We start from the raw sequence: 26,846 nt of genomic DNA, 5'->3' as shown, positions 1-26,846 counted from the left end.
CCAGATTTGAACCCGATTGAACATCTCTGGAAAAAACTGATATCTGAACTGAATACTATATCTGTGTAGCGATGCTCCCCAACGCTCCCCAACACTCCCTAACGCTCCCTAACCTGACAGAGCTTGAGAGGATCTGCAGAGAAGAATGGGAGAAACACCCCAAATACAGGTGTGCCAGTTTTCACTTAATACATTTGCAAACATTTCTAAAAAGGTTTTTTTCACTTTGTCATTATGGAGTATTGCGTGTAGATTGTTGAGGGGGGAAAAGGAAAAATGTGCACACATTTTCTTAAGAAAATGTCCTTTTTCTAGTTCTAGTATACTATCGGACTTCATGCGGGAACAGTGGTGGGAATATGGAACTTTACCCCGGCTATAAATATTTATAAATATTGATCATCGGATCTGCACGAATCACATGTGACCTATTTTGGTTTCAAAACAGCAAATTTAGAAGAAAGGTGACAAGTTTTCACCCCTGCAGATTAGCACTCGCACACATGAGTGCACGCACATACACGCACACACACAGTGAGGGAAGAGCATATAACCCCCCCCCAGGAACACACGCATGCACACACGCACACACACACACATGCGCACACACACACACACACTCCATCCTCCCTCCCTCCCTCCTACAAGAGCGGTGAGTCATCCCTCCACTGACGTCACAGACAGACGAGTGCACCCTGTGACAGGCCAGTTAGCAGCAGTCACACTGCTCTGTGTGCTGCTCTGTGCTGATAGAGGGCCTAGGGGCCTGGGGGGGACTAGGTAGGACCAGAGATAGAGGGGGGTCTGGAGGGGAGGTGGAACAAGGTAGGACCAGAGGTAGAGGGGCCTGGGGAGGAGGTGGAACTAGGTAGGACCAGAGATAGTAGGGCCTTGGGGGAGGTAGCCTTGTGAGACCATCCTGATTTCGCAAGCTCATATTCTGTTTCTTTCACAAATCATTCTGGATACTCTCTAGGGAGGCACCGATGCATCGGCCGAACATCAGCATCGGCCGATGTTGGCCTTGTTGACTGCCATCGGCAAATAAAATGACATTCACTGATGGTAGTTGCCGATGTTATGTCGCAACAATTATGGCTTTTTTTGTTGCAAAACGTAGCCTACCCAGCTGCAGATTCGGAGAAGATCAGTGACGTAATGCTGCAAACGCACGTGTAGTTTGCTTTCAAATTAAAGTGAAATAAAAATGTCGGCCATGTGCGAATATTTCACCATCTCAGACAAAGATATGCGCTATGCAACTTGTAAAACTTGTTCAAGTGACATTTCAAGAGGAGGTACTACAGCCAAGGATTTTAACACATCAAATCTAACTGGCCATTTGTAAAGCAGGCATCATTTCTTTGTTTCCCTGGCACAAAAGGGGAAATAAAAATAAAATAAAACAAACATCTGCATCGGCCGGATTGTTATTTTAAACATCGGCATCGGCCCAGAATTTTGCAATCGGTGCATCCCTAATACTCTCCATAGAGATCTGTTTGTGCCAGATCAGAAACCGATCTCGCCAATCAATATTGGTTCTGAGGAACTTGAAATATAACCAGCTACGCTGGATGGGCTTAGGTGTGATGACAGCAAGGAGCGGTTGAATTTGAAGTCTGTGATAGATGGTGATAAGACAGATGGTCATCCAATGACCTGCCAAGTATTTATAAGTGCCTGCCCTTTTCCAAACAGTTTCCAACAGAGTTCCCAGATGGTTATGCAAAGTTAACCCTCTGGCACGTCAGGTTAGAGGGGAGGTGGAACTAGTTAGGACCAGAGGTAGAGGGGTCTGGGGGAAGGTGGAACTAGGTAGGTCCAGAGGTAGAGGGGTCTGGTGGCCCATTCGTTTCGGTTTGTGGTGTACGCTGGAGGTGATGATATCTCTGTGCTAATGACATTAGTCGACTCCAAACTGCTCAAAAGCAGATAGCTACTGTAGACTTTGTTGGCCGAGAGGAAACCAATGATGTTCACCTTCTGACATTTGGTCGGTTTTATTGGCCGCTAGATCGACCGGAAGACGACCAATTTCATGCAACTGTAGGCTACGGGATTTTGGGCGCGTTCATCACCTCCACTGCCATCCTAGGGGAAACACCGTAATGTATATCAAATATATTCTTGTTTATTGGCCTTTCTTTATTGCTACAGTAAGCTAGAGTGTTAATGGAAGACTACCTGTAGTTAGCTAGCTGGTAGCATTGTTAGCCGCCCCTTGGTATCATGGATCCTGGTACGTAGCACTGGACTGAACTAGGCTACTTTTTACCAGCACAGTGCCCGTCGAGAACCGCTGATCCCTGAAAAAAATCGCTGAAATTTACAGGCAACACTACACTTCCCAGGGTCCTGAGAAATACACCTGCTAAATGTCCAACTTCACATGTACAGGTAGGCCAGTTCTCAGGATAATCGTGGACATCGCCCAGAGACGCGCAGACAGACACGGTCTGTGTCATTTAAGATTGGAGGGCTTTGTTGTGTTTGTGTTCAAATGAGAGGACAGAGTACATAGACACACCTACTGTATAACCTCAGGTCTGACAGCACATTATACTGGCACATCTATAATCCCCCTCATCAGCACACTCCACCCACTGTCAGGCTGAAAAGGTCACTACTAATGGCCAGAAGCTGAAGACTCATTTGTGTAATAAATGCCAATGTGTCACTGAAAGATTTACCTGCCTACTGAAAAGAGCACATGCAAAACTAGTGGCCAAGGCCTCTACATGTCTAGCCCTAGCCCTAACTGGACCCATTACTCTAGCCACCAACATCTCAGTTTAATATAAAGAAAGTCAGTAGAAGTAAAGTGCCTCAGTTATCAATATGTAAATGCTGAGTCATAACACTACGCAAATCATCATATCCAAATTACTACTTCTCGGTGACACTGCCAATTTATTTATCATAATCATTACAATTGCTATCCCGTGATTCCTCCTCCCAGAACTCTTTCACTAGAACTGCCAAGTTTCATCAAGAAGCCATTTCTGCAGCTCTGAGCTAGAGAGCCATAGGAATGATTGCCATCAGGACAAATAAGCATGTTTAACAACCCCCCAGACTGCCCGTCTGTTGTGACTGCACCACCAACACTGCAATTACAGTCAGCGCTGATTTTACATTATGATACTGTATCAGTCACGGCTCGCTCAATCATCTGTCAAACAGTAACAGAAGCTTGCCAGGTCACATTAGGTCGGCACAGTCACTGACTGGGATGGAAATTGATTTGGCTGCTAGGCTGTGCCTGGAGACCAGGTAGACCTGGAACAGAGCTGCCACTGCTGCTATGCGGAGCAAGAGAAGACTCCTCCTTAGAAGGAGAGAGGAGGAGATAGAGGAGAGGAAGAAAAGGAGGAGGGGAGAAGTAAGGAAATGTGGTTGGGTTTCTTACCTGTGATACACTGAAATTGACCATCTTCTCGTCGAATAGTGAAGGCCTCACCTGGGTTTACCTGCACCAGGATTACCTGTGAAAACAAGGAAGGACGGGTCAAACCACACGTAGGAACATACAGGAAGTGATAGCTTTATTAGGCACTGTGCGCTTCACTGACACAGATGATGATACGTGCTCTGGGTTATCGAAAATCACTCCTGGGTGTTCTACGATGAAGCTCTAAAACACAGACAGCTTGAATCATCCCGTGCCTTGGCAGAGGATTGAGCGGCAGCTCTGGGCGAGTCTGACACACACTGTGTATGTGGCATCCCCCAGCCTCCATAGCACCACACGGGATACCCAGCTCCAAGTCTGGCAGCTGATGCCGCTACTGGTTCACAGCTCCACCTCCGATGGCCGCTAGCCAACAGAGAAACACACACCTGTACTCTCAACTCATCAAGAGTAGGATTCCCCATAGAGCACCGCGTATTTCTGAAAGGGCAGAATGAGGGCTGGTAGCCTACGTTGAACCTGAATCAAAAGCTCACACAGGAAACCTGATTCTGCTTCTGAGAAGAAAAGAAAAAAACCCTGAGGAAATAGATTGTGTCTGACGTTCATCAGACGTCACTCCAGCAGAAAGGGACATTTGCTTTTGTCTGCACACGGTTTGCTGACATTACTTTTGAGTCATTGTCAGGCCGGTAGCTAGCATCATCATTCCATATCCATAACAGACTGCTGCGTTCCTTTTGTATCATAAACATCAGGATTCCCAAGTTCGACGTCCAAAGTGTCATCAAATACGTCACCTGAACCTGTTTTTACGCCATTTAACTCACAGTAAAAAATAAACCCTGACTTCATCAACATCAGCTGCAATCAATTAATATGACTACTCCATGCATCAACAATAAGTGAAAGCTGTAATAAGACTGTTTATTAGCGCGTGTCTTATTTGTGTCTCAAACCAGTCATACACACAGTACTGTCCAACTCCTGACAATGTTGTTAGTATGCGCAAAATACCCTAGCTGTTATCAACTGGTATTATTAACAATGGCTAACTTGGCTAGAACTACAAAGATGGGGCGAAAGTGGGTGTTTCAAATTTTTCACCTTTTATTTCTGGAACACATTCAACGGGCATCAATTCAGATACAAAGGGAATGCAGCATAATATGACACAGTTGACGTGTCTTTCAAATCAAGGCTATTTTTCTTAGCAGAGCTAGGCTCCCAAAGCAGTTGGGACTAACCATCTAATTCGGTGTAGGCCTCTATGGACCAGCCAACAGTTGGACAGCAAGGCAACGCTGTACCAAACGCATTAAAGCCAAAGACTTGTGTGAAGCTTCATCTGATTACTGAAAGTCTGAGTTTAATTTTGCTTTGAGTGGATTGAGAAACCTTCTTGGTAGCATGCCAGGCAGACTGAACGCTCAATAGACCGTTTTACCAACCTCAAAAGGGCAACAACATGAGCTACAGGTCTACTGAGGTCAGCAATTTTATAAACGATATCAAAAACCCAACTGATACAAACTATCATACGAAAAATATATCTTGAAATACACGTGCCCAACATGTATCTTGAAAATGTCTCTGACCAAATGTTGATTCAGTGAAAGAGCACAGATGGAGGATATCACGTGTAAGATTAGGAACTCACACGGAAACCCTGGGTACTGCAGTATGGGTGTGCACGGCTAACCAATTAGCCAACTGACCACTTATTTTGAATTAGCCAGATATTTCATAAGTTTATCAGTTCAATTTTTTCCCCAAGTGATGGTCTCTTAATACATCCACTTAATACATCCATGAAGTGAACACATGAGTGTTCTTGTGTCCTTGAGCAAGACACCGAACCCCAAAATCGCTCAGATGTGGCACGGTGGCTCACTAATTAGTACTGTCCCCCCAAAGCAAGAAGGTCTCCGGGCCTTTCTGTGCTGAGTTTGCATGTTCTCTCCGTGTTTCCTCCAAGGGTTTCCTCCCAAAGAACCCAATACAAAAAACATGCAGAAGAACAGATGCTCTTCAGTTCGGTCCCTGACCAAGACCTGGACTGAGCAGTTGGTAATTGGTCCCCGGGCGCCATGAATGATGGCTGCCCACTGCTCCTGGCTGCCCTGGAGGAGGACGGCGTCAGATGGGATAAATGCAGGGAAAACTTTGCACCAGCGACCCCTGATTGCACGTGTGTTGCATGACGTGTCACCGCTCACGTGTGTAATTGCGTCACTTACCGCGTGGAGCGAGAGACTGATCTGCGGAGTGAAACTGAATGTGAGCTCGCTAGATCAGGAAGCTCTCACAAGGCTAAACCATCACACCCACACACATCCATCTTAATACCAATTAAACCAGTCAACCTATGCTGTACTGTAGCTGCTACCAAGGGTTCTGCCAAAGATCCAGGCTACAGTGAGGGCACCAGTAGGGGAACATTATCCTCAGTATGACCAATCCTCAAACCGGCACAGATGACAAGACTGACTCAACTTAAAAAGAGAAACATTGCACAGATCAATACTCTCTCAGATGACACAGAACTAAATGAACAAAATGCTGCATACTGTATAATGTATAAAGCCCATTACCTAAACTGATCCCAATTCCCTTGAGAAAAAGGGACAGAAGAGAACCAAAAAATCCATTAGGCATCATTTATGTCATCTTCACGTTTCCTGCCGAGCTATGTTCATTAAGATGACTTGTCTAAGCCGCTCCCTTCCATAAACCAGACCGAGCGTTTGATCTTATCCTGTCTAAAATGGTGCGTGTAATTAGCTTATGTGGCTCTGTGTGTCTGCGTGTGTGGGCGCTGGTTACCTCGCTCTTGTGGAAGTCGCCGTCATGGAAGCTGCGCTCCCACGGCAGAGAGCTGTGGCGGTGGCAGCCGCCCTCTCCCTGAACAGCCATCAGCAGAACCTCCGTCTGCGACATGACTCCCCATTCATGAGCTACGACAGGAGACGGAGGAGCCCTTTGACTGCCCCTCGTGCACACACATACGCACACGCACGTTCACACACACCCCCGCGCGCACGAGCAGTAGCAAGCGCAGCAGTGTGTGAGTGTGAGAGCACACCAGGAGAGTGGCCAAGGGAGGTCTAATTGAATCAAAGTCAAGGCACTCCCAACTGGTGTGTGTGTACATGTATGTGTGTCAGTCTGTGTTTGTTTGCTGTCCACTCCCCCTTCGATGAGAAACAAACACCTTTTTTTTCTTCTTATCTAGCTTATCGTCTCCCCTAACAACTTAGAGCTGATCAACCAACACCAGATCACACCTATCAAACAGCAACAACAACAACATCAAAAGCGACGCACAGTCTGCTACTTACTGTCGCCCGCATCGCTTTTTCTCATTCAGGCGTTGCTATTCATGCGATCAGAGGGAAGGATGGCCAAGATGCTCCAGGGTCCAAGAGACCCTCTCTTCTCACTTCACCCAGCCGTCATGAGAAACCACCTGACCCCACGGCTCCACCAGATCGGGCCCGATCGAACCTCCGGTCCATCCACGTCTGCAGCCGCCCCTCACCGAGCCCAAAGCAGGTGGCTGCCGAGGGAGGGGAGGCGGCGCTGCCGCAGGGGGGGGGCTGTGGGGGCGGGCGGACGGGGCTTGGTTCCTGCGCTCGGCTGTGGGTATCTTTTTAGAGGACGCGTGGCTCAAAGCCCATGTTTGCACAGAGCCCCAAGCTCAGCCCGGTTTGCTCAGCGACGGCACAGTGGCTCTCTCTCCCCCACAGCCGACGGCTCCCTCTCTACCTTGCTCCCGCCTCTGGTTCCAGCGCAGCCTCCCCGCCGCCAGTCTCCACGGCAACCCCTTCAACAAATAAGCCACACCGATGTCCGCCCGGCGCCGTCAGAGAGAGAGAGAAGACATCGGCTACTCCCTGGGAACGGGTGGGGGGGGAAGGATAGCTCAGCTAGGCAGACTGCACATTAGAGCGGACGGGGAGATTCTAGCGGAAGAGGGCTTCTGAATTCTCCCCCTCGGTCTCTTGGCCCCGTTTCCTCCCTGTGTCTGTCCGTCTGTGCTCTGCGCGTCTCGGTGTGTATGTTAATCTAGGTATTTAATTCGTATCCCTTCAGGGGGGCCGACAATCGCGCTGTTGTACGGAGCCATCCAGCCTGCTAGCAAAGGTAATAGGGTTCCACAACTTATCAGGGGAGTCCTTTGTTCTGCCTTTTCTCCTGACGACAACAATGGTGTGAGGGAAACTGAACGGCCCACGCTGCCTCACAGGCTGACATGCACGACTATGCTATGCTCCCTCCCTCCTTTCTCTCCATCCCTCCCCCTCACTCTCTCCTTCCCTGTCCCTCCCATTCATACAGTGACACGCCATACACCTTCTATTAATACTCTGATCGACATGAGAGATGTTGGGAGTTAAAATACAAATAGCACAGTTCCGGGCGGTACTGGCGGCAATCACAGCCTTGAGTTCTCCCCCTGTCTGCTCGTCTCAAAGACCACCAACTGAGGCCTGTAGACGAATAACCATATGTCTATCTTGATCAGTAACATATACAGACCATCCTAATAATATTTTGTGTGAATGCAACCAAGTACACAATGTCTTCTATGTAGTGCTATGCATTTAAGTCTATTTTAATGTAAAAGTCAGAAGACACAGATCACAAAACAGTAACACAACTGTAAATGTAATTGGCACTTGTAACCGGTAAATTGACTGCACTTACAAAGCGTGTTTATCCAAAGCGCTTTAAAATGGCCTCTCATTCACCCATTCACACACACATTCACATACCAATGGCTGTAGCTGCTCATTGGGAGCAATTTGGGGTTTCAGTGTCTTGCTCAAGGACACTTCCACATGTGGACAGGGGGAGCCGGGATTCAAAGTGCTGACCCTACGACCCGCTCTACCTCCGAGCCACAGCCTCCCCAGGTTACTCATCAGTAGGCTTCGACAACAGCCCAAGTACAAAACACTGCTACTACACAGACAAAAGCATAGGAGTAAAATCCCAAGAGCCAGTGTCCAAGGCTTTCTGTTACATTTGTGCCCATTTACTCCTGTAAAAAGGATCCATCAATAGAGCAGTGGTGGGACAGCTTCTAGAGACAACCAACTCCACTGACAAAACTCAGAATAGCCAATCTTCCACCCAGCAGCGAATGCATGCATGGATTCTGCCATATGTATAAAGCACAGCTCAAGATTTCTGCTTTTATTTTCCCCTCCATACTACAAAACCAGGGCAGAATGCGAGGATCACAGGTCATGAAAGAGCTCCCTCTGATTACACAAAGGACCTGAGGCAGCTGTCAGTCACACCCAATGCTATGCATACAGTTATCTTATACAGTAGATCTGTCTGTCTCACAGCAACGCAGAGTCACAGCGATGATGGTTGCAGGCCCGGACTGTCCTCCTGCAACACAGTCTGAGGACCTGGGACCACGGTAGCCTCACAAGGCGGAAAGACATCAGCCAGACTCTAGGGCTGCAACAAACGACTATTTTAATTGTCAATTAGTCACCGATTATTGAAATGATTAGTCGACTAATCTTTTACTCTTTTTTTTTTTACTTAAAAAAAAGAAAATTATTGCATGAATATAAAATGGCTCTTATGGTATATTTAGTTAGATCAGCTTCTAAATATAGCAAGACAAGAAAGAACAAACTTCATTCAAAAAATGTCTCAATTATTACCCTTCTGCTGATAGTACGACTATAAAACTATAAATAAAAATATATATTGTCTGTGCAGTGGGTATAAACTATAAATAAATCTTTGTCCATTGTTTTGAACAAGGACCGGCATAAAGTTATGTAAATTTAGGCACATTAAATAACATTAAATAAAGGTAAACCAAGGCACATTAGCAGCAGTAGAAAAAGGGCAGGGAAAACAGCCTGTTGCAAGTTGCAACTACATGAGACTAATCACAGTTACAGTTTGTTCATATTGAGGAACGTCAACATCTCCACATTGTTCGGGCTCAGGCTTGCTCTTTTCTGAGAGCATATATTCCCCGCTTAAGTAAACCACTCCCAAACTTTTGATGTTTTGCTGCGTGTTGGAGCCGAACTCGTAGACGGAAATGGCTCCACCATTTTATCCCACTGAGTGACCCTTGAACTCTGAATGCTACTGCGTATGTGCGACTTGGGGGAGAAAACCAAAAATCAAGGCGACAACGACAATTAAATTCGTTGGCGACTATTTTTTTGTCAATAAATCAGCCGACAAAAACGACAATTAAATTCATTGGTGACTATTTAATTGTCGATTTTTGTCGACAATGTCAACTAATCGTTGCACCCTTACCAGACTCCCAAGATTACCTGTCAGTGACATGTAGAGGACATTTTTATTAACTCACAAGTCAAGCCTTTTTTTGCCTTGTATGACAACACCATTTAGTGCAGTGATACCTCCCACTGCTTGAGTTAAAGGCATAGTCTGCCCAAAATAGAAAAATCTCAAGTACACAACGGCGGTCTGGGATAATGGACTACCCTCAAGATAAAGGTGAAATAAGAATAAGTTCTATTTTAACTACAGTCCTCGATCAGTGTGCTGGTTGTTGACAGCTTCCCCAGGGTTGAAGAAGTGTGTGGTCACGGCTATGAGAGGAGATCTATAGATCATAAAGGTTATGTTCTTCACAGATCAAGATTCAAGATCCCTTTGTTTGTCTGTCACATGTAATGTACGGTGTACAGTGGTGTAGTCACAGTAAAATGTTGCTTGATATACAGAAACTGTTAAGTTAAGTGTCATACTCAATTACAAATTACAGTAACAAGTTACAAATTTACAGATGCGTAGATGAGTGAGCGTGTGATGCTTCATTCGCAGTAGGAGAGGTGAATAAACATGGGATGAAATAACCTGTTGATTGGCAAGTAATGATGATAAGACGTGGGTGAATAAATGTCTTATTACAACAGTTAGAACGCTGTGTCGCTGACCTGCGAGGAGAGCGCAGAGCAAAGCGGGAGTGCAACTACGCTCAATTGTTATGTAATAATGTTATTAATAAAACGTTAATAAACATAACATTATTAATCAGTAATAGATTTCAGATTAACGTTTCTGTTCTGGAAGAATTAAAGACGATTAGGTTTGTTCCTAGTAAAATTGTTTGTTGGTGACACTTTAAAAGGGACATTCTATTCAAGAAAGAAAAAGTGTTTACTTTATTTGTCATACTACCATGGGTGCAGATCTGATGACAAGTTTGGGGGGGACACAATCAGTTGTGATTTATTTTTTATTGCACGTGTGCAAATCATGCCCACTGAGCGCTTGAGATTGCCAGCATATTTCACAATTTCATAGAGGCTCATCACCATTACCAAGTCATTCAAAAAGCACTACACAGAGAATCATGTGCTTTTTGTTGTTTGTTGTTATTTATTTCTCTCAAACAGCCAATAGTACATGGAGCCAGCCATCACCCTCATTTTCGCTGCTTCGCTGTTAGTTAATGCTACTTCTAGTTTCAGGGTCTCAGGCATGTTATGTCCACTCACGTTCTCATCTCTCGCCTCTCACAGATTCCCAATTCTTCTCATCATCTTCCCCCCCTCATATATGAGACTACTGTATACATCAGTGGATATAGATGATTATCTGAATATGAGCCCCTAACTGAGCTTGGTTAAACTAACTGATCATGTTTTAGCATAGCAGGCAACCTAGAGCAAGCTAAGCAACTACGTTAGCAAGCTAGCTAACTGCAAGCTAGCTAACGTTAGCTGCAAGCTGCTACTCTAAATATGTATCTGGCTAGGGATAAGTTACTTCACTTGAGGTGACAAACAGAATCTGATTACGTTTTAAAATATTTTATGAGCACACTTTCCTTTTCTTGAGGAAGTGTCAATCAAAATTACTCACAGAAAGGCATTTGTTTACTGACTACTGCGAGAGCACCAGTGATGGCCACGTTCCAGTGGCTGAGAGAAAGTGGAGAGAGATCAGGTTTTGTTTTTTTAAATGACCCGCCCACAGTTGCATTGCAGCCGAGCAGGGAGGGAGGTCTAGTAGGCTAGAGATGGAATGTGGATTTGGGAAATATATTTATAAAAATATTTGTTCCACAATTTTCATTAGGGGCCAGGCAGCGTAGCTGCCGGAACCCTATTGTATTTGCCTATATTATTATTATTATTCTCCTTCCACTGAAGTCTAACTTCCCATGAACAAAAAATCACCAAAATTTGCACATAGCTCCAGTACTATATCCAAAGTCCTCAACCTGCATTGTAGGTCAAAAAACCTGAAGGTGGCGCTACAGCAACAGTCTAAAGTTTAAAACTTAAAGAAATCATAACAAATCAGCCATAGGTGCTATCACTGTAAAACCACCACGTGAATGTAGTCCCAAGTGAGACAAAACTTTCATACGCTTTGACCTTGCAGGAATTTTGAAGTCCATCACTCTGATTTCTTCATAAACTGTAAAACCTATCAAACCTATCTCCTCCCACATTTTTTGTTCAATTGACACCAAAATCGATCTACTGTATCTTCAGACTGTCCTTACCAAACGATCCTCACAGATTTTTGAAATATGAAAAATAGAGCCCACAGCACTTCAAAACGTTTTACTGTTAACAGTTCTGTATAGTTCCTATTAATTCTCGCCAAATCAATGTCTGATCATCCTCATAAAGAGTGACAACATTGGCCACATATCCAAGATGTAGTATGATTTTTTTCATAATTTTATCTCAAAAATTGAATTTTTAAAAATATGTTTAATTCTGTCCTCTGAAACCAACACTTCATACAGAGAAAACTACATTACCCACAATCCAACGCAAGCTCCACGAATCTGAGACATCGCTGTTGGCAACCCTACCCAACCCCCGCCGAGGATTACAATGACTAAATTGATTGATTGGCAACTGACTGAGTACACAGCTGCTGAAGTTAATGTTCAATTATGAAAAAAAAAAGCTAACAAAACCTGTAACCCACATTTTTCAATCAATTAATACTAAAGTTGCTACACTGGATCTTCAAACTGTCATTCACAAACTCATTGACCAGATTATTGAATTATCAAAATTGAGCTTACAATGCATTAAAATGTTTTACTTATTATTATTATTCTCCATCTTCCACTGAAGTCTAACTTCCTGTGGACAAAAAATCACAAAAATGTGCACATAGCTCCAGTACTAAACCCAAAGTCCTCAACCTGCATTGTAGGTCAATAAAGCTGAAGGTGGCGCTACAGCAAAAGTCTAAAGTTTAAAACTTTAAAAAATCATAACAAATCAGCCATAGGTGCTATCACTGTAAAACCACCACGTGAATGTAGGCCCAAGTGAGACAAACTTTCATACACTCTGACCTTGCAGGAATTTTGATTATTATTATTATTCTCCATCTTCCACTGGAGTCTAACTTCCCGTGGACAAAAAAATCACCAAGATTTGCACATAGCTCCAGTAGTATACCCAAAGTCCTCAACCTGCATTGTAGGTCAATAAACCTGAAGGTGGCGCTACAGCAACAGTCTAAAGTTTAAAACTTAAAAAAATCATAACAAATCAGCCATAGGTGCTATCACTGTAAAACCACCACGTGAATGTAGGCCCAAGTGAGACAAAACTTTCATACGCTTTGACCTTGCAGGAATTTTGAAGTCCATCACTCTGATTTCTTCATAAACTGTAAAACCTATGAAACCTATCTCCTCCCACATTTTTAGTTCAATTGACACCAAAATTGATCTACTGTATCTTCAGACTGTCCTTACCAAACGATCCTCACAGATTTTTGAAATATGAAAAATTGAGCCCACAGCACATCAAAAAGTTTTACTGTTAACAGTTCTGTATATAGTTCCTATTTATTCTCGCCAAATCAATGGCTGATCATCCTCATAAAAAGTGACAACATTAGCCACATATCCAAGATGTAGTATGATTTTTTTTTAGAATTTTATCTCAAAAATAGAATTTTTTAAAATATGTTTAATTCTGTCCTCTGAAACCAACACTTCATACAGAGAAAACTACGTTACCCATAATCCAACACAAGCTCCACGAATCGGAGACATCTCTGTTGGCAACCCTACCCAACCCCCGCCGAGGATTACAATGACTAAATCGATTGATTGGCAACTGACTGAGTACACAGCTGCTGAAGTTAATGTTCATTTATGAAGAAAAGAAAACAAAACCTGTAAAAATTAATAAACATATCTCATCCAACATTTTTCAATCAATTAACACCAAACTTGCTACACTGGATCTTCAGACTGTAATTCACAAACTCATTGACCATTGTTGAATTATCAAAATCGAGCTTACAACGCATCAAAATGTTTTACAAATGTTTTACGATACGAATGTACAAAATGAACATTGGAATGTCAACTTTCTTGTTGTCCTATTCTCTCGCTTATTGCTCCTAAACTTGTCGGAAATTGCCTGGCCCCGCCTCATCGCTGCGAAGCAGCTTTAATTTATATTAGAATTGGGAATGTGGAGTCGGAAAATACATTTGTTCAATTTCAATCATTTAGGCTATTTAGAATTGGGGGGGACAATTTGTGTTTTTCAGAAATTGGAGTGGACATGTCCCCCCCGGGATCTGCACCCATGCATACTACATTATGCTCCAGCACACTCGTGCAAATAAAGATACACACATGCACACTAGGGCTGTCAACTGAACTCAGAAATGATATGACTTTCTCTCTTAAATATATTAATTAAATATACTTCTTAAGTATATTCTTAAATAATCGAATATACTCCATTATTGAGTATTATATAATTTTGCATAGAAAATGATGCATACAATGGAACCACATCTAACCACAAGAGGGCGCTTGCCACCTATTGTCATGAACAAGCACCAACAGAACTTTTGTGTCCGTCTGTGTTCACAGGATTCAAGTACTCAACAAACGTTAATACCCAGTCAACATGGGTGACATTTAGTGCAAACAGGTTCCTTTTTATCAGGCCTATATCCTAGCCAACTGAAAACAAAACAAGAGCAATAGCCTATAGTGCTGGTCCACTTGATCATATTCAGTGCTTGTTTACAATGTTGCCTGCTGGCTGCAGAGAAGAGGCGCTCGGATTTTGAGGACAGTCTGTCGGGGGCTCATTTGAATTTTTATACCACATTTTAGGAAGTAAGTAATTTCTCCCTGGGGTGAACATGCCCAGTGCCAACAGTGTCCTAACCGGGAATCGAACCCAGGATTTTCTCTGAAAATCACAGAAAACAGAAATTTGACTTGATCCACTTTGTAACCATCACCAAAAAGGTATTACCTGTGGCTAGTTGGCTAGCTCACTTTTGGCTTGCTCAGCACACTAGTCAGTGTGGTTGCAACACATCCCAATTTAGCTAATTGTTTTATGACAAAAACGATGACATAAGAGGTGGATCGATTTTGTGCCAGCAGTATCCCGCCTCTGCGGCAGACTGGGAGAGGAGAGCAGCACCAGAGCCTTTGGCCTACGTGCTACGCACTTATATAGGGCTTTTACCCAAAGGGCTTTACAATGAAGGCCTCTCATTCACCCATACACACACCAATAGTGGCAGCTGCATTGCAAGGTGCCAACCTGCTCATTTGGAGCAATTTGGGGTTAGTGTCTTGCCCATGTTGTCAGGAGGAGTGCTGCGAGTGTCATTTGTTTGTCTTTGTTCAACTGCAATCTTTTGTTGTTGTTAATTTGCCTGTAAAACAAGGCTCGTTTGTGAAAACAAGGCTCTTTTGTGAACGTTCACAAGATGTTTCTTTAACATTGTTAATTATTTTGGCTGAATATATTTTCTTCTTTGCTGTGGCAGTCCTGGCTAGCAGAGCACTGTCAGCAGGATGAGAAGAGTGATTAATGCACGCTGAGGTGCTGCAGCTGGCCAGCCAGCCAGCCAGGACCCCTCTCAGGGTTTTTATTACCCGGTGGAGCGCAGCACTGCGCTCACGCCTGTTAGCTCTGATGTTCCCCCCTGGCTGGTGACTCAGGGTTCAAGTTTCTCACTATTTGTTCCTCTTAATTGTTTACTGAGCGCTGATGTGGAGCAGCAGCTGCGCAGACAGGAAACGCAATCCGAGTGACGTGGGGAAGAGCCTGCCAGTGCCTGAGCCAGCTTCCCCGACGGGGTTAGGGCTATGATGTCATAAACTTACTTGTGCAAAGGTAATTTAGAGTAATTTGATAAACCACCCTCCGGGATCTTCCAGACACATCACAAACAGGACTAGGGAGAGGGAGAGAGGGAGGGAGAGAGAGAGAGAGAGAGAGAGAGAGATATGGGGGAGGGGAAATCTGTTCCAGGAGCTGTTTACATGTTCTAGCAACACTAGTTCTACCACCTCATGCTTATTATCTCTGATTGAAACACAAGCTTTAACAATCAGTGGAAACACAATCAAAATACAGTCACACACACACACACACACACACACACACACACACACACACACACACACACGGTCTGCCAGTGTCTCATGATAATTTCCATCTGCTTATGCTCCGTTCCAGTTGCCTGAGAAGTAAGAATTTTGGGTTGGGATTGACGTCACACTCAAGTTGCCCGCGTTCCAGAAACAAAAGACAAAAAACATACTTAAGCCATTGTTAGCAATACTAGTTGATGACGACGCATTATGCACATTCTATGAAGGCCAGGCCAGGATACACGGCACAAAATTATATGCGTAGCCTACCTTCTTCTCAAACTCATCTTTGCTCTCCATCTGTATGTCATTTAATTGTTACGAGCTATCTACCGTTTCAACATCAGGACAAGACGTAATATGTCAACTCTCTAGGAATTAGGGATGCTCTGATCTGGATTTTTGGGGCTGATACTGATCACCGATTATTTTCCTAAGGAGCCGATCCTTAGGAAAATAATCGGTGATCAGTATTGGCCCCAAAAATCCAGATCAGAGCATCCCCAATACCCTAATCCCGATTTATAAAAATAAAATAAAATGGATGTAGAGCACCTATTTGAATGTGAAAGTAAGTTTGCATCGCGTTGTAACAGCCCCATATCAACCGTACGTACACAATCAATCAATCAATCAAAGCTTTATTTGTATAGCGCATTTCATACACAGAGGCAACACAATGCGCTTTACAGAGTACAAGGGAGGTGGGCATAGGTCCCACCCCTACATAAACTACACTAGCCTACCTTATAAAACTCCATCCGCTGTCTTTTTACGATGTAGTTAACGTTACCCATGCTATGTTTAGCTAAAAAGGCCATTAGCTAGCGTTGTTAGGCTACTGTAGCAAGACGGCTATAGCTGCAGTTGCATAGCTAGACGAGAGTGCAGGCTCCAAGCAGAAGCTATATACAATAATCAATGTTTAATCCACTGGAATTAGGAGTACAGTAATGTGAACTACAGTAGCCAAAACACTAACAGAAGCCCTATGAGGAATGTAAAAAACTGGTGATCATCAGATCAAAAAGGATGTAGAGACGCAGGCATCTGGTTTCTACAGTATCTTCAGAAATGTTTGAAAGAGATCCCACAAAGAACACACACATAAAGAGAATAGAAGAATGGAAGGAATCATTTTTATTGACAGAGAAAGACAGACAGACAGACAGACAGACAGACAGACAGACAGACAGTGCTTTGATACTCTCACCTGTCATCTGGAGCAACTCTGAGCATTTACCTTCCCAATGTCTCTTCTGTTCATTCACAGCACAGCTATTAACTAGGGCATCAGATTTTTTCAGGTCGACTTATCAATAAAGTTGAAGTCGAGTCGACAAGTTATGTGATGACGTCATCACACTTACACAGCGGAGGAATAGCCTAGCCTACATAGCAACAACAACAACAAAACACCTGGGGGGTATTCCCCAAAGCTGGCTAACTGAGTAAGCCTGCTATTGCAATGAGTAAAACCTGGAAACTCTTCAGATCTGGAACATGGACTGAAGAAAAAAATAGCTTTCCGGGTTTTACTTTGTGCAGAAGTCAGGCTTACTTAGTTAGCGAGCTTTGTGGAATACCCCCCCTGAAGTAAGTCAGCAATGTGTGCATTGGTCGCAGCATTTGCGTAGCTCACATAAGGAGGAGTAATTACGGCCCGTGTGGATTTACTAACTGAGAAGACAAACCTGACTTAAGTCGCTATCGCTTTCACATGTGCAAATTGAATTTGCGAACTGAGCAGACAATCGTCGCTACTTGTCCACATGTGGTATTGCGAACGTAGCTAACTAAGCAAACACTTATGAGGAATGTCGCCGCTGTCATCATCAGAAGGTAATTTAAGATGCTAGTTGTCTTGTTCACTCCGATATGGCTAGCCAGCATAGTCTCGCCCTGTCAGTTGAATCACCGCGCTCCACATGCTACATAATGGAGATCAGCAGCATGCAGCAATGTAGTTAGCGTAGCTAACGTAGTGTATCAGCGCAATAACCTTCATGAGTCTGGCGTTGAGACTATCTCAGGTACAGAAACAGAAAGAGAGAGAGAGGGGGGGGGGGGGTATTATAGAATTTACATCTGGCCTCAAGACTTTTCTATTCCAAACACCTTAAACCTTTGTTCTCTCTCCTTTTGTAATTCACCACCTCCCCCAACTGTTCACATAGCTGTGCTAACCTACAGAATGGCCTCCAGGAGGCCATACACCTAGAAATCTGTCTACACCAGAATAACCATCCTTTGTCCCCTTTGTCCCCAAGTAATTGCTGCCTTTTCCCATGTCACATGTCTGTATTCTTGGCCACGCCTGCCATTTCATATGACGTACAATGGATTAGCCAATCACATCCTGGAAGCGCCGTACCTGTGTTTTGCTTGAATATAAGGCAGAGCAAGTCCAGGAGGCTTCACTTCTCATGTTGCGTTGTCCAGGATGTCCTTGCGCTCGTATGTTTTCTCAATAAACCAGACTTAACCTTTTGAGCGAATCTTGGTAAATCCTTTTTGACTAGATCAGTTAAAATCCATTACAGGGGAAACATGACTTGTCGACTCCTCCCCTACTGACGTCGACAAGTCGACTTTTCTGTTAATGCCCTACTGTTTACACACATACTTTAAACAGCACAATTGGTCAATTTAGTTTAGGATAACCCAAAGGCACCCTTTTATATTTTTTTTACATTACAGTAATTTAGTATTTATTTCTTCAATGAATTTCAGGCAGGCAATCTCTTCCTGTTAATACCGGGGCACGCATGCTCTGTCTGGTGACTGGTATCAAGTATTTAGTTTAGTGTTTAGTTCGAGCCCTGGACAAGAATCGCTTTGTTTTGTTTGTTTTTTGTCCATATTTGTAATAGGCCCAGGATATAGATGAGTAGACCACAAGACAACTGTTTGGAAAATGATTTACTGTAACTACAGCAACCCAACTTAGGATGTGGTATTTTCGTGATTTGGCACTCTACAGGTTCACTTTATCACAACTGTGGTAATAGGCTACCTGATGATTGAAGTATAGGGATGCACGATAAATATCGGACAGATAATTATCGGGCCGATATCAGGAATTATGACATCATACAGATAAATCCGATAACGATAAGGATAGCTCTGATAAAATAAATGTAAAAAAAGAAAGATTAAAAAAAGAAAAGGATAAATAAAAATTAAAAAAGCTCCGATAATAAAGCGGGATTGCGTAGCTTGCCAGTACTGTATTGTATGATTAGGAAGAGGTCTATTTGATTTCTTTCTTGGCTCTGCCCGGTTTGTCTGTACTATGATGTGGATGGATTGGGAAGAGGGAAGTTTTTTTGTTTTGAGACAAATGAAGCACTCCCTTTCTCCTGCCTGTGCCGTAAACGGCCTGTCGTAAACTTCCCCTGCAGAGAAGCTCGGTTTAAATAAACACTTTACTAAGTCTAATGTTTACATTTGCTAGTCATTTGAAAGAGAGAGTTTTGTTTGCATTACTTTATGGAGCACAACAACCTAGCATCTGCACTGAATTGTTTATCTGCTAAGAAGAGTAATTCACTAGTTCATTCACTGTTCAGGGAAATACAGAGGGCTCGGACCAGTTTATTTGAAAAAAATAAATATGTGCAGAGACAGAACTGTTCTTGGTTTTTGTTTTGTTAATAGTAGTGATTATATTTGGTTAGGACAAAGCTTCTGTTTGCTAAATCCACCTTTGTTTACCAGTCTTTCTTACCTCCAGGTGGGCAAAAACTACAGGTGGATCTAAATTTTTAAATGAATAAATATAAATATATTATCGTTTATCGGTATCGGTCTTGAGAGGCAGGAAGTTATCGGTATCGGCTTGAAAAAAATAATATTGTGCATCTCTAGTAAAAAACAATATTCAAAGGAGGAATATCCATCGCTTTAGTCTTAACTGGCTTCTTTGCCATCCAGACAAGGCTACAGTAGGCTATGAGTCAATGAGTAGTATTTATAGCTCTTGAGGCTGCGAGTGGTACTACTGAATCCTACAGCTAACGCTTTGAAATTGAATTATCCTATGGGTAAGATTACTACTCCCAAGGGCAACTCCCTGTAGGTCCAAAGAAACGAATGGGTTTAACGATAGTTGGACTTCAAAAATTGTTATAAAAATGTAAATGAGCCCCCGACAGACTGTCCTCATGTGATTTGGATGCACTGTTGAGCTAGCTGTTTCTACTGCATTGTGCTAGCATTAGCATGCCACTAATGCTGGACTGAGGGACAGCATGGAATCAGATTAAAATGTTCTACATCAATCAACAACATTATAGGTCGTAAATTAGGCTGTCGTAAATGAGGCTCTCTAAAATTCTGAAATACCCCTTTAAGAACGTTATTATAATAAATTATTATTATAATAAATTATTAGCGTTAAACATAAACAGACATGGCGACAAGAGCATTTACCCCACTATACCCCAAACCTCCACGTTAATCCTTCCATTCCGACCTTTACCCCTTGCCTTATAAATCAGATCCAACCCCAACCCTTATTCTAACCCCAACCCACACTAGGGACTGGAAGAAGGACACAAAAATTAATCCATGATTCCACTGCACAAGTAGAGTAGCGGTGAAAGCAATGGACTCTCACACGGGAGATCAGGGTTCAAGGCCCCGGTGGGGATGATTTTATGGGACTATACCCCAAACCTCCACACGTTCATCTTTTCACTCCAACCTTTTCATCCCTTACCTAAATTCCACAAGTAGAGTAGTGGTCAGAGCATTGGACTCCCACGCAGGACATTCTCAGAGATAACTGTCTATGCTGAGCGAAACTCCTCTAGTCTACATGTAGCTGAACAAATGCTGCTGTTTAGGTTTTGGAACTGACGTGTCCAGGCGACAAGACCCATCATAATTTATCAGACATTATTTCATGTCATTTCAATTCACAGATATTTCAGTGGCATGACTAGTTTCTGTCCTACCAGTCCTGAACAGAAACATGCCAGCCATGCATATAAGCCAGGCTGGACATGGCCTGGTTCTTGTTAACTTGCAATAAGATGTCCAAGAAGCATTTTCGCTAACACACATACACACACACACACACACACACGCACGCACGCACAAGCACGCACAAGCACGCACAAGCACGCACAAGCACGCACAAGCACGCACAAGGAGACTTAATGGAGAGAATGACACTACACTCTAAAGTTTGATTGCCTACCGAGACTCCATGTTGTTTAACATAGTTTAGAGTTAGCCTGATAAACCAGACTCATCGCAAAAAAAGGAAGTTTTCACGATAAGTCTGGACTTCCAGTCGCCCAGAACGATGAGTTTTCCCAGAAAATGGGGCACCAATCAGAAGGCTGCATTTTACCTGCTGTTCCGCCCCGAGTCTCTGATTGGTTCCCGCAGATGACGAGAAATACAACAGAAGTCCGCTAGTAGAATGAAGCAATGAGCGGTAATGTTAACGTTAGAAGAATGAGCACAGCCTTGCAGGTATTGCAGAAATAGACCCAATAACAACAATTAAAGAAAAACAAGAGTATGCACTAGACGTTCTTCCGATGGATTTAGAAAAAGTTTGTTAATGTTTTGTTACGCTGATTGGCTGAAGGAGTTTGTATGTCAAGTGCTCCCACCCACTCAAATCGTTCTGGGCAACTGGAAGTCCAGACTCTATCGTGAAAACATCATTTTTACGAGTTTATGAGGCTAGTTTAGAGTAGGTAATGTTAGGTAACCTGCCCGATTCGCCTATGGAACGTTACTGTACCTCGCAAATGCATGCAGCAATTATCCGTTGATGAAAAGCTTACTTTCATTATTGCATCTTTTGCGCTTTTTCAAAATAAAAGTCACCTGCTTCTTTGATGTTTTTATTGGGGGAGACAAATGCACTTGTTCTAAATATTGAGGGGGGCGTAGCCATCACTCCAAGCTCTGTAACGTCACTGCACAGCTTCAGGGTTTACAAATATTCAGCAGCATATTCAACCCAGTACAAACACAGATCTGTGCAAGCCATGCAGACAGACATCCCCACACACACAAGTAGACATAACACATTTATGGCTCACTGCCAGGCGCTTCCCGTGTGCAAAACCAAGACCACCACAGCAGTGTGCACAGACTATTGACTGACACTTCGAATTAGAGCTGTTGTCTGCCTGATGTGATCTGATTCAGTTTGATGGTCTCTCTGTGACTTCCTACTCTTCTCCACTCCCCTCCTCTCTCTCCCCTCCTCTCTTCTCTAGAGGTTGCTGGCACTGGGACGACTACAGCCAGTGTTGCTGGGTGGGGGGAAAAAAAACCTGACTGTGATCCAGCATGACTAAGATCCATCTACCTCACCCAACACACTGGAAACAAAACAGAACTGGTTTTAGCCCATTGATCCAAACCCTCTTTCAAAGACTGACTGACAGAAATTTAGACCAATTGAATGAGAAAACACCAATGAATCAGAACAAATACTACCTGAAATTATTTTGCCTGCAACAATGAGTAGCAGCAATTTTAATTACAAAAGATAGCCCAACTTGTGATATTCCCACTATTTCTTTCTTTCTTTATTATTTTTATAGTTCTCTCCAAATGTTTGGCCTTTAACTACTTCTTCATACTTTGTGCTAGAAACCTCATTCAAATTAAAATGTTCATTGTATTTATCTCTTTCAGGGATCCATTCAGATTTTAGATTTTTTTTTTTTAAGTTTTTTTGTAGTTTAACTTTTAATAGTATTTTTGTACCATTGAAATTGCTGGTGGGATGTTCAGTAACTTGATATTTTTAGAGTGGTGGCAGCCGTTGCTTTGAAAATATTCACACATTTTGTAAACTGCTGGCACTCCTACAGTTTTAACAGCTCATACACATTATCAGGGCTGCCAAGTTTGACAAAAAGTGTGGACTGAGTTTTTTTTCACTTAGTCACAAGCACCCCCCTATGGAATTAAATCAATGCCATAAGTAAGTCGTGATTGTGATGAAGAAGTTGTACTTGTGATTAGGGATGGGACAGTTACCGGTGTCAGGGTGAACCGCGGTGAAAACAGTACAACCGGTTAAATTTTAATTTATCAAGATAACAGTGCATAAAAAAATAATAATAATTAAAAAAAGATAACCATGCATGACTACGTCACTGAAAAATCATACTAAATGCTGTCTGACTTTGATAAACATGCTAAATGCTTTCTGACCCTCATCCCCGTTCAATTTCCGAGGAAAAGCCACACAGGTAGCAGCGCGTGGGCGGAGTTTTGACGGAGTTTGGCGAAAACAACAACACTAGTGCGGCATGGCCGAAAGTAGTGTTGTTACGATATCAAAATTATGACTTCGATACGATACCTGCCCAAAATATCTCGATACCGATACCGAAACGATACTATGTCGAAAATCAAAAACATAAGGAAAAGTAATGGAATAATAGATAACAGAACATGGAACTTTAAATTGTTGGCTTTTTTAGTGCTCTGTTCAGTCTTTTTGCATCTTTTGAGTCTTTATCATATTTCCTGGACACACAGCTGGAAGGGAAGGCTGCCTCGACTGGGTGGTTTGGGATTGTGCTGGCATCTGTTTGTTTGTCTGTGTGGGGAGAAATCAATAAATGATGCCTATGTTGTTGCAAACGGTGAGAATCAGAAGAACTTGAAAAGCTTATTATTAATAATTAACCAAGGCCTATTGAAGCATTTTTGCTATTCCAAATGATCAGAAGAGATAATTGTCTCACGGTTAACAGTTCTCTCGCTCTAGGAGGTCGGAGCAGGTATTGATTTTTTTTGTCACACGTGCGATAGGCAGAGAGCAAGGCTTGCAGCTAGGCTGCAGCTATGCTAGCCTAAAGTCTCATGCTACGGATGAAAATTAGCTTCTCTAGCCTTCATCTGGTGCAATAAATGTATTGTTCATTCATACATTCAAAAATAAGGTCAGTGTTTCCTGTGGAACTGATCTCTTGGTGTAGTGGTGTGTGAAAAAAAGAGTCTGATTTCGAAACCAAAGCGGGGGATCGGAGACCACCCTTCTTCCTCCCTTGTTCCTCTCTCCTGTCCCCTTCCTATAAGTAGGCCTATAAAGATGGCCTAACTTATCTCGTAAGGCTGGTAAAGTCCTAGAGCTTAAAATGTAATTAATTACATGTAACTGGATGGGATAAAACAGTAACCACACAGGCACTTAATAAATCATATGGTTTATAGACATATTTTAATCAGATGTATTGTAGGTTACCATTATAACAGCAGCTGTTATAATGGTAACAGCTGCTATTTTCTGTTATTTTGATTGGCATTTTTTAGGTGGCTGCAGGAACATTAACGCAAGCTAGTGTTACTTCAGCCAGCTAAAAAGACCGTTGCACAATCCATCAGGCAGCGCTGTACCTGACTCGCACGAAAGTTTCAGAACCTACTCGCACTTGTGGTGTATGTCTCAAATATATTCATGATAGTCTCAAAGTGCGAGACAGACCAACTCCCTCGTCCTCTTCTACCACCCCAGGTATGCATGCTGTGCACACCTCAATAAGCCCCGTTCGTTGACATTGACTACTTAAGTAGTACTTAAATCTAGTGCTAGATGTCTTCTTTGCTAGCTAGATTCCCTCTGTCATCGGCTTGCTAAAGCTATAACTTACAGTGGTTCATTCATTAGACTAGTAGTAACGTACTGCAGCTAGCCAGCTATACCTAAAGTTAGCTACCGTTACGTCTCGCCACCACGCCACATTGCACGCCACGGGCCCCACAACTCAGCCCCTGAGTGGGCTCGAGACACATGGTCTTGACCAGTGGGGGCAGGTGGGTGGCCCAGAGGGGTACAGTCCCCAACTGGCTCTGACCTGAGGGGGCGGAGTCTCGCCACTGTCCACCTCATGGACCACACAACTCAGCCCGAGTGAGCTAGAGACACACGGTAGCAGTAGCTGTCACATACAGCTGTGACAGCTCGCCCACCTCACATTTTCTCCAGGAAATGTACTTTCTAGTTTTCTATTAGGCTAAGTGCCGAGCTGCATACACCCACAGGAGACAGAACATCGCTATGGAAACATTGCCTCGTTGGCCGGAAGAGTGAGCAGTGGAACAGCAGGAGGTGGAGGGACAGACAGAAGTGATTCATATGCTATACAAGTCCTTTTATGAATTCAGCTGACGGAGCAAGTGGAGTGGCTATAACTCAGGCGCTTTGCTGGGATATAAACACAGCCACAGATTGGGCCTTCCATTCCCCGGTGACACACACACTTGTCTTCCTCTGCCTCACTCTGGCTGACGTTCTGGGGAGCTCAGTCTGACGTTCTGGGGAGCTCAGTCTGACGTTCTGGGGAGCTCAGTCTGACGTTCTGGGGAGCTCAGTCTGACGTTCTGGGGAGCTCAGTCTGACGTTCTGGCGAGCTCAGTCTGACGTTCTGGGGAGCTCAGTCTGACGTTCTGGGGAGCTCAGTCTTGACTCAGGGGGCTTCACGGAGTGGGGGCGGGGGGGCATGGTATACCCGGGGAAGGTCACACAAGTCCAAGGCCCCCCGTCCTCTGAGTCTGGTGATGTCTGGAGATGACACACACACAGCCGCCACTCAGGATGTCAGAGAGCCAGGCAGCCTGGTCGTTCCCTCAGGACCCGTGGTAACATTAGCTCCCACACAACCTCTCTACAGACCACACAGTGATGGATCTCTGCTTTATGTTCAATTTGTCAAAGTTATTATTGTTTTATGAAAATGGATTTTCTCACAGAGAGGACCACCAGAGCGAGCACCACTGCACTGCCTGTTGCCAACAGGAGTCCTGGAGGCAATAGAAGGAAGAGTAAACACACAAGCAGATAAAGGAACCTACGTCAGGCCTAGCGTTAGCGTCGTTGTTTGGTGGAAAGAGGGAGGGAAATGTTAATGCCACGATATGCAGGTACCTACGTCTTTAGTTAAGTATTGATAAACAACAGACTGATTCATTGGGTTTCCAGCTCGGTTATAGACCAGCAGCCAGCTGCAGGAACAAGTAGGGCAGTGGGTAGCTAGGGTAAATGGATGGAAACAGTGAATCACTGCACAGCCAAAGTCCTCTCAGAAAAAAACATGGTGGTCACAGGTAAGGACTCCTGGACAACACTGGCCTGTATCTGGCCTCGGACTGACTGGGGAATAAACTAGGACTCAGACCCAGACCAACTGGTTTAACAGTGATCAGATCAGGACTGTGACCCAGACTAAATGGTTCAATAGTGAGTACCAAACCAGGACTGTGAGAGAAACGCTAGAGGAATGAGGTAGACCTGGGAGCTTCTTGTCCTGGTGAAGAGGGGTCAGCCATCACTGTGAATCCTCATCACCGTCACCCCGCAGTCAGGTCCAGGCCTTCACCACGGCTTTACCTATGTCTCCCAGCTGTCATGATATGTTCACACCTCCTCAGCCAGGAAGGCTACACTCCCCACACACACACACACAAACAGGCAAACACACACACAAGTAAACACACACGCAAACACACACACAGACGCACGCACGCACGCACGCACGCACGCACGCACGCACGCACACACACACTTGGGGCTACACCCTTCACACACACAGCTGATGGCTACAATCTCCTACAAGACTGATGGCACAGGTTTCTTGTGACCGCTTTGTGATTGTTAAACTACAAGTACTGGTTGTGTCTATGTGAATATAAAAAGGAGAAACATGAAAAATAGAATTCTATAAAAACAAGATGTGATACTGATGTAAACTTCAGCTGAAATTATCTTTAGAACCAGAAGGATGGTTTCAGCTAGCGGCAGGCTGGTGATGAGAATTTCATCTCCATGCCAGCTTTCCTAGTGCACATAAAAGGTTAGGCTAATGAAACCCATTCTGTTTTAATATCTGTGTTGGCAGGTATAAAGAACAGCACGTTCTGTTTTAATATCTGTGTTGCTTTTATGGCTCTGCGTGCTACTAACCATGTCCAGTACAGCCACCAACCCTGTCATCCTCCCTAGTGTATCTCCCT

At 43.7% G+C, this 26,846-nt stretch overlaps 1 protein-coding gene across 2 annotated transcripts in view; it reads right to left on the bottom strand.

Annotated features, from left to right (window-relative positions):
• Positions 1–26,846, bottom strand: part of fndc3a (fibronectin type III domain containing 3A) — an 84,826-nt gene that overhangs the window by 52,112 nt on the left and 5,868 nt on the right. For both annotated transcript variants that reach the window (XM_084447756.1, XM_084447755.1), the window contains exon 3: positions 3,413–3,488. In XM_084447756.1, coding sequence (XP_084303882.1) covers positions 3,413–3,488 — 76 coding nt within the window. The remainder of the gene's footprint in view (positions 1–3,412; positions 3,489–26,846) is intronic.

This window comes from Borostomias antarcticus, assembly GCF_949987555.1.
Source record: "Borostomias antarcticus genome assembly, chromosome: 1".
NCBI classification, from domain to species: Eukaryota; Metazoa; Chordata; class Actinopteri; order Stomiiformes; family Stomiidae; genus Borostomias; species Borostomias antarcticus.
Note: the sequence above shows the minus strand (reverse complement) of the source record. Positions and strands in the feature narration are given on the sequence as shown.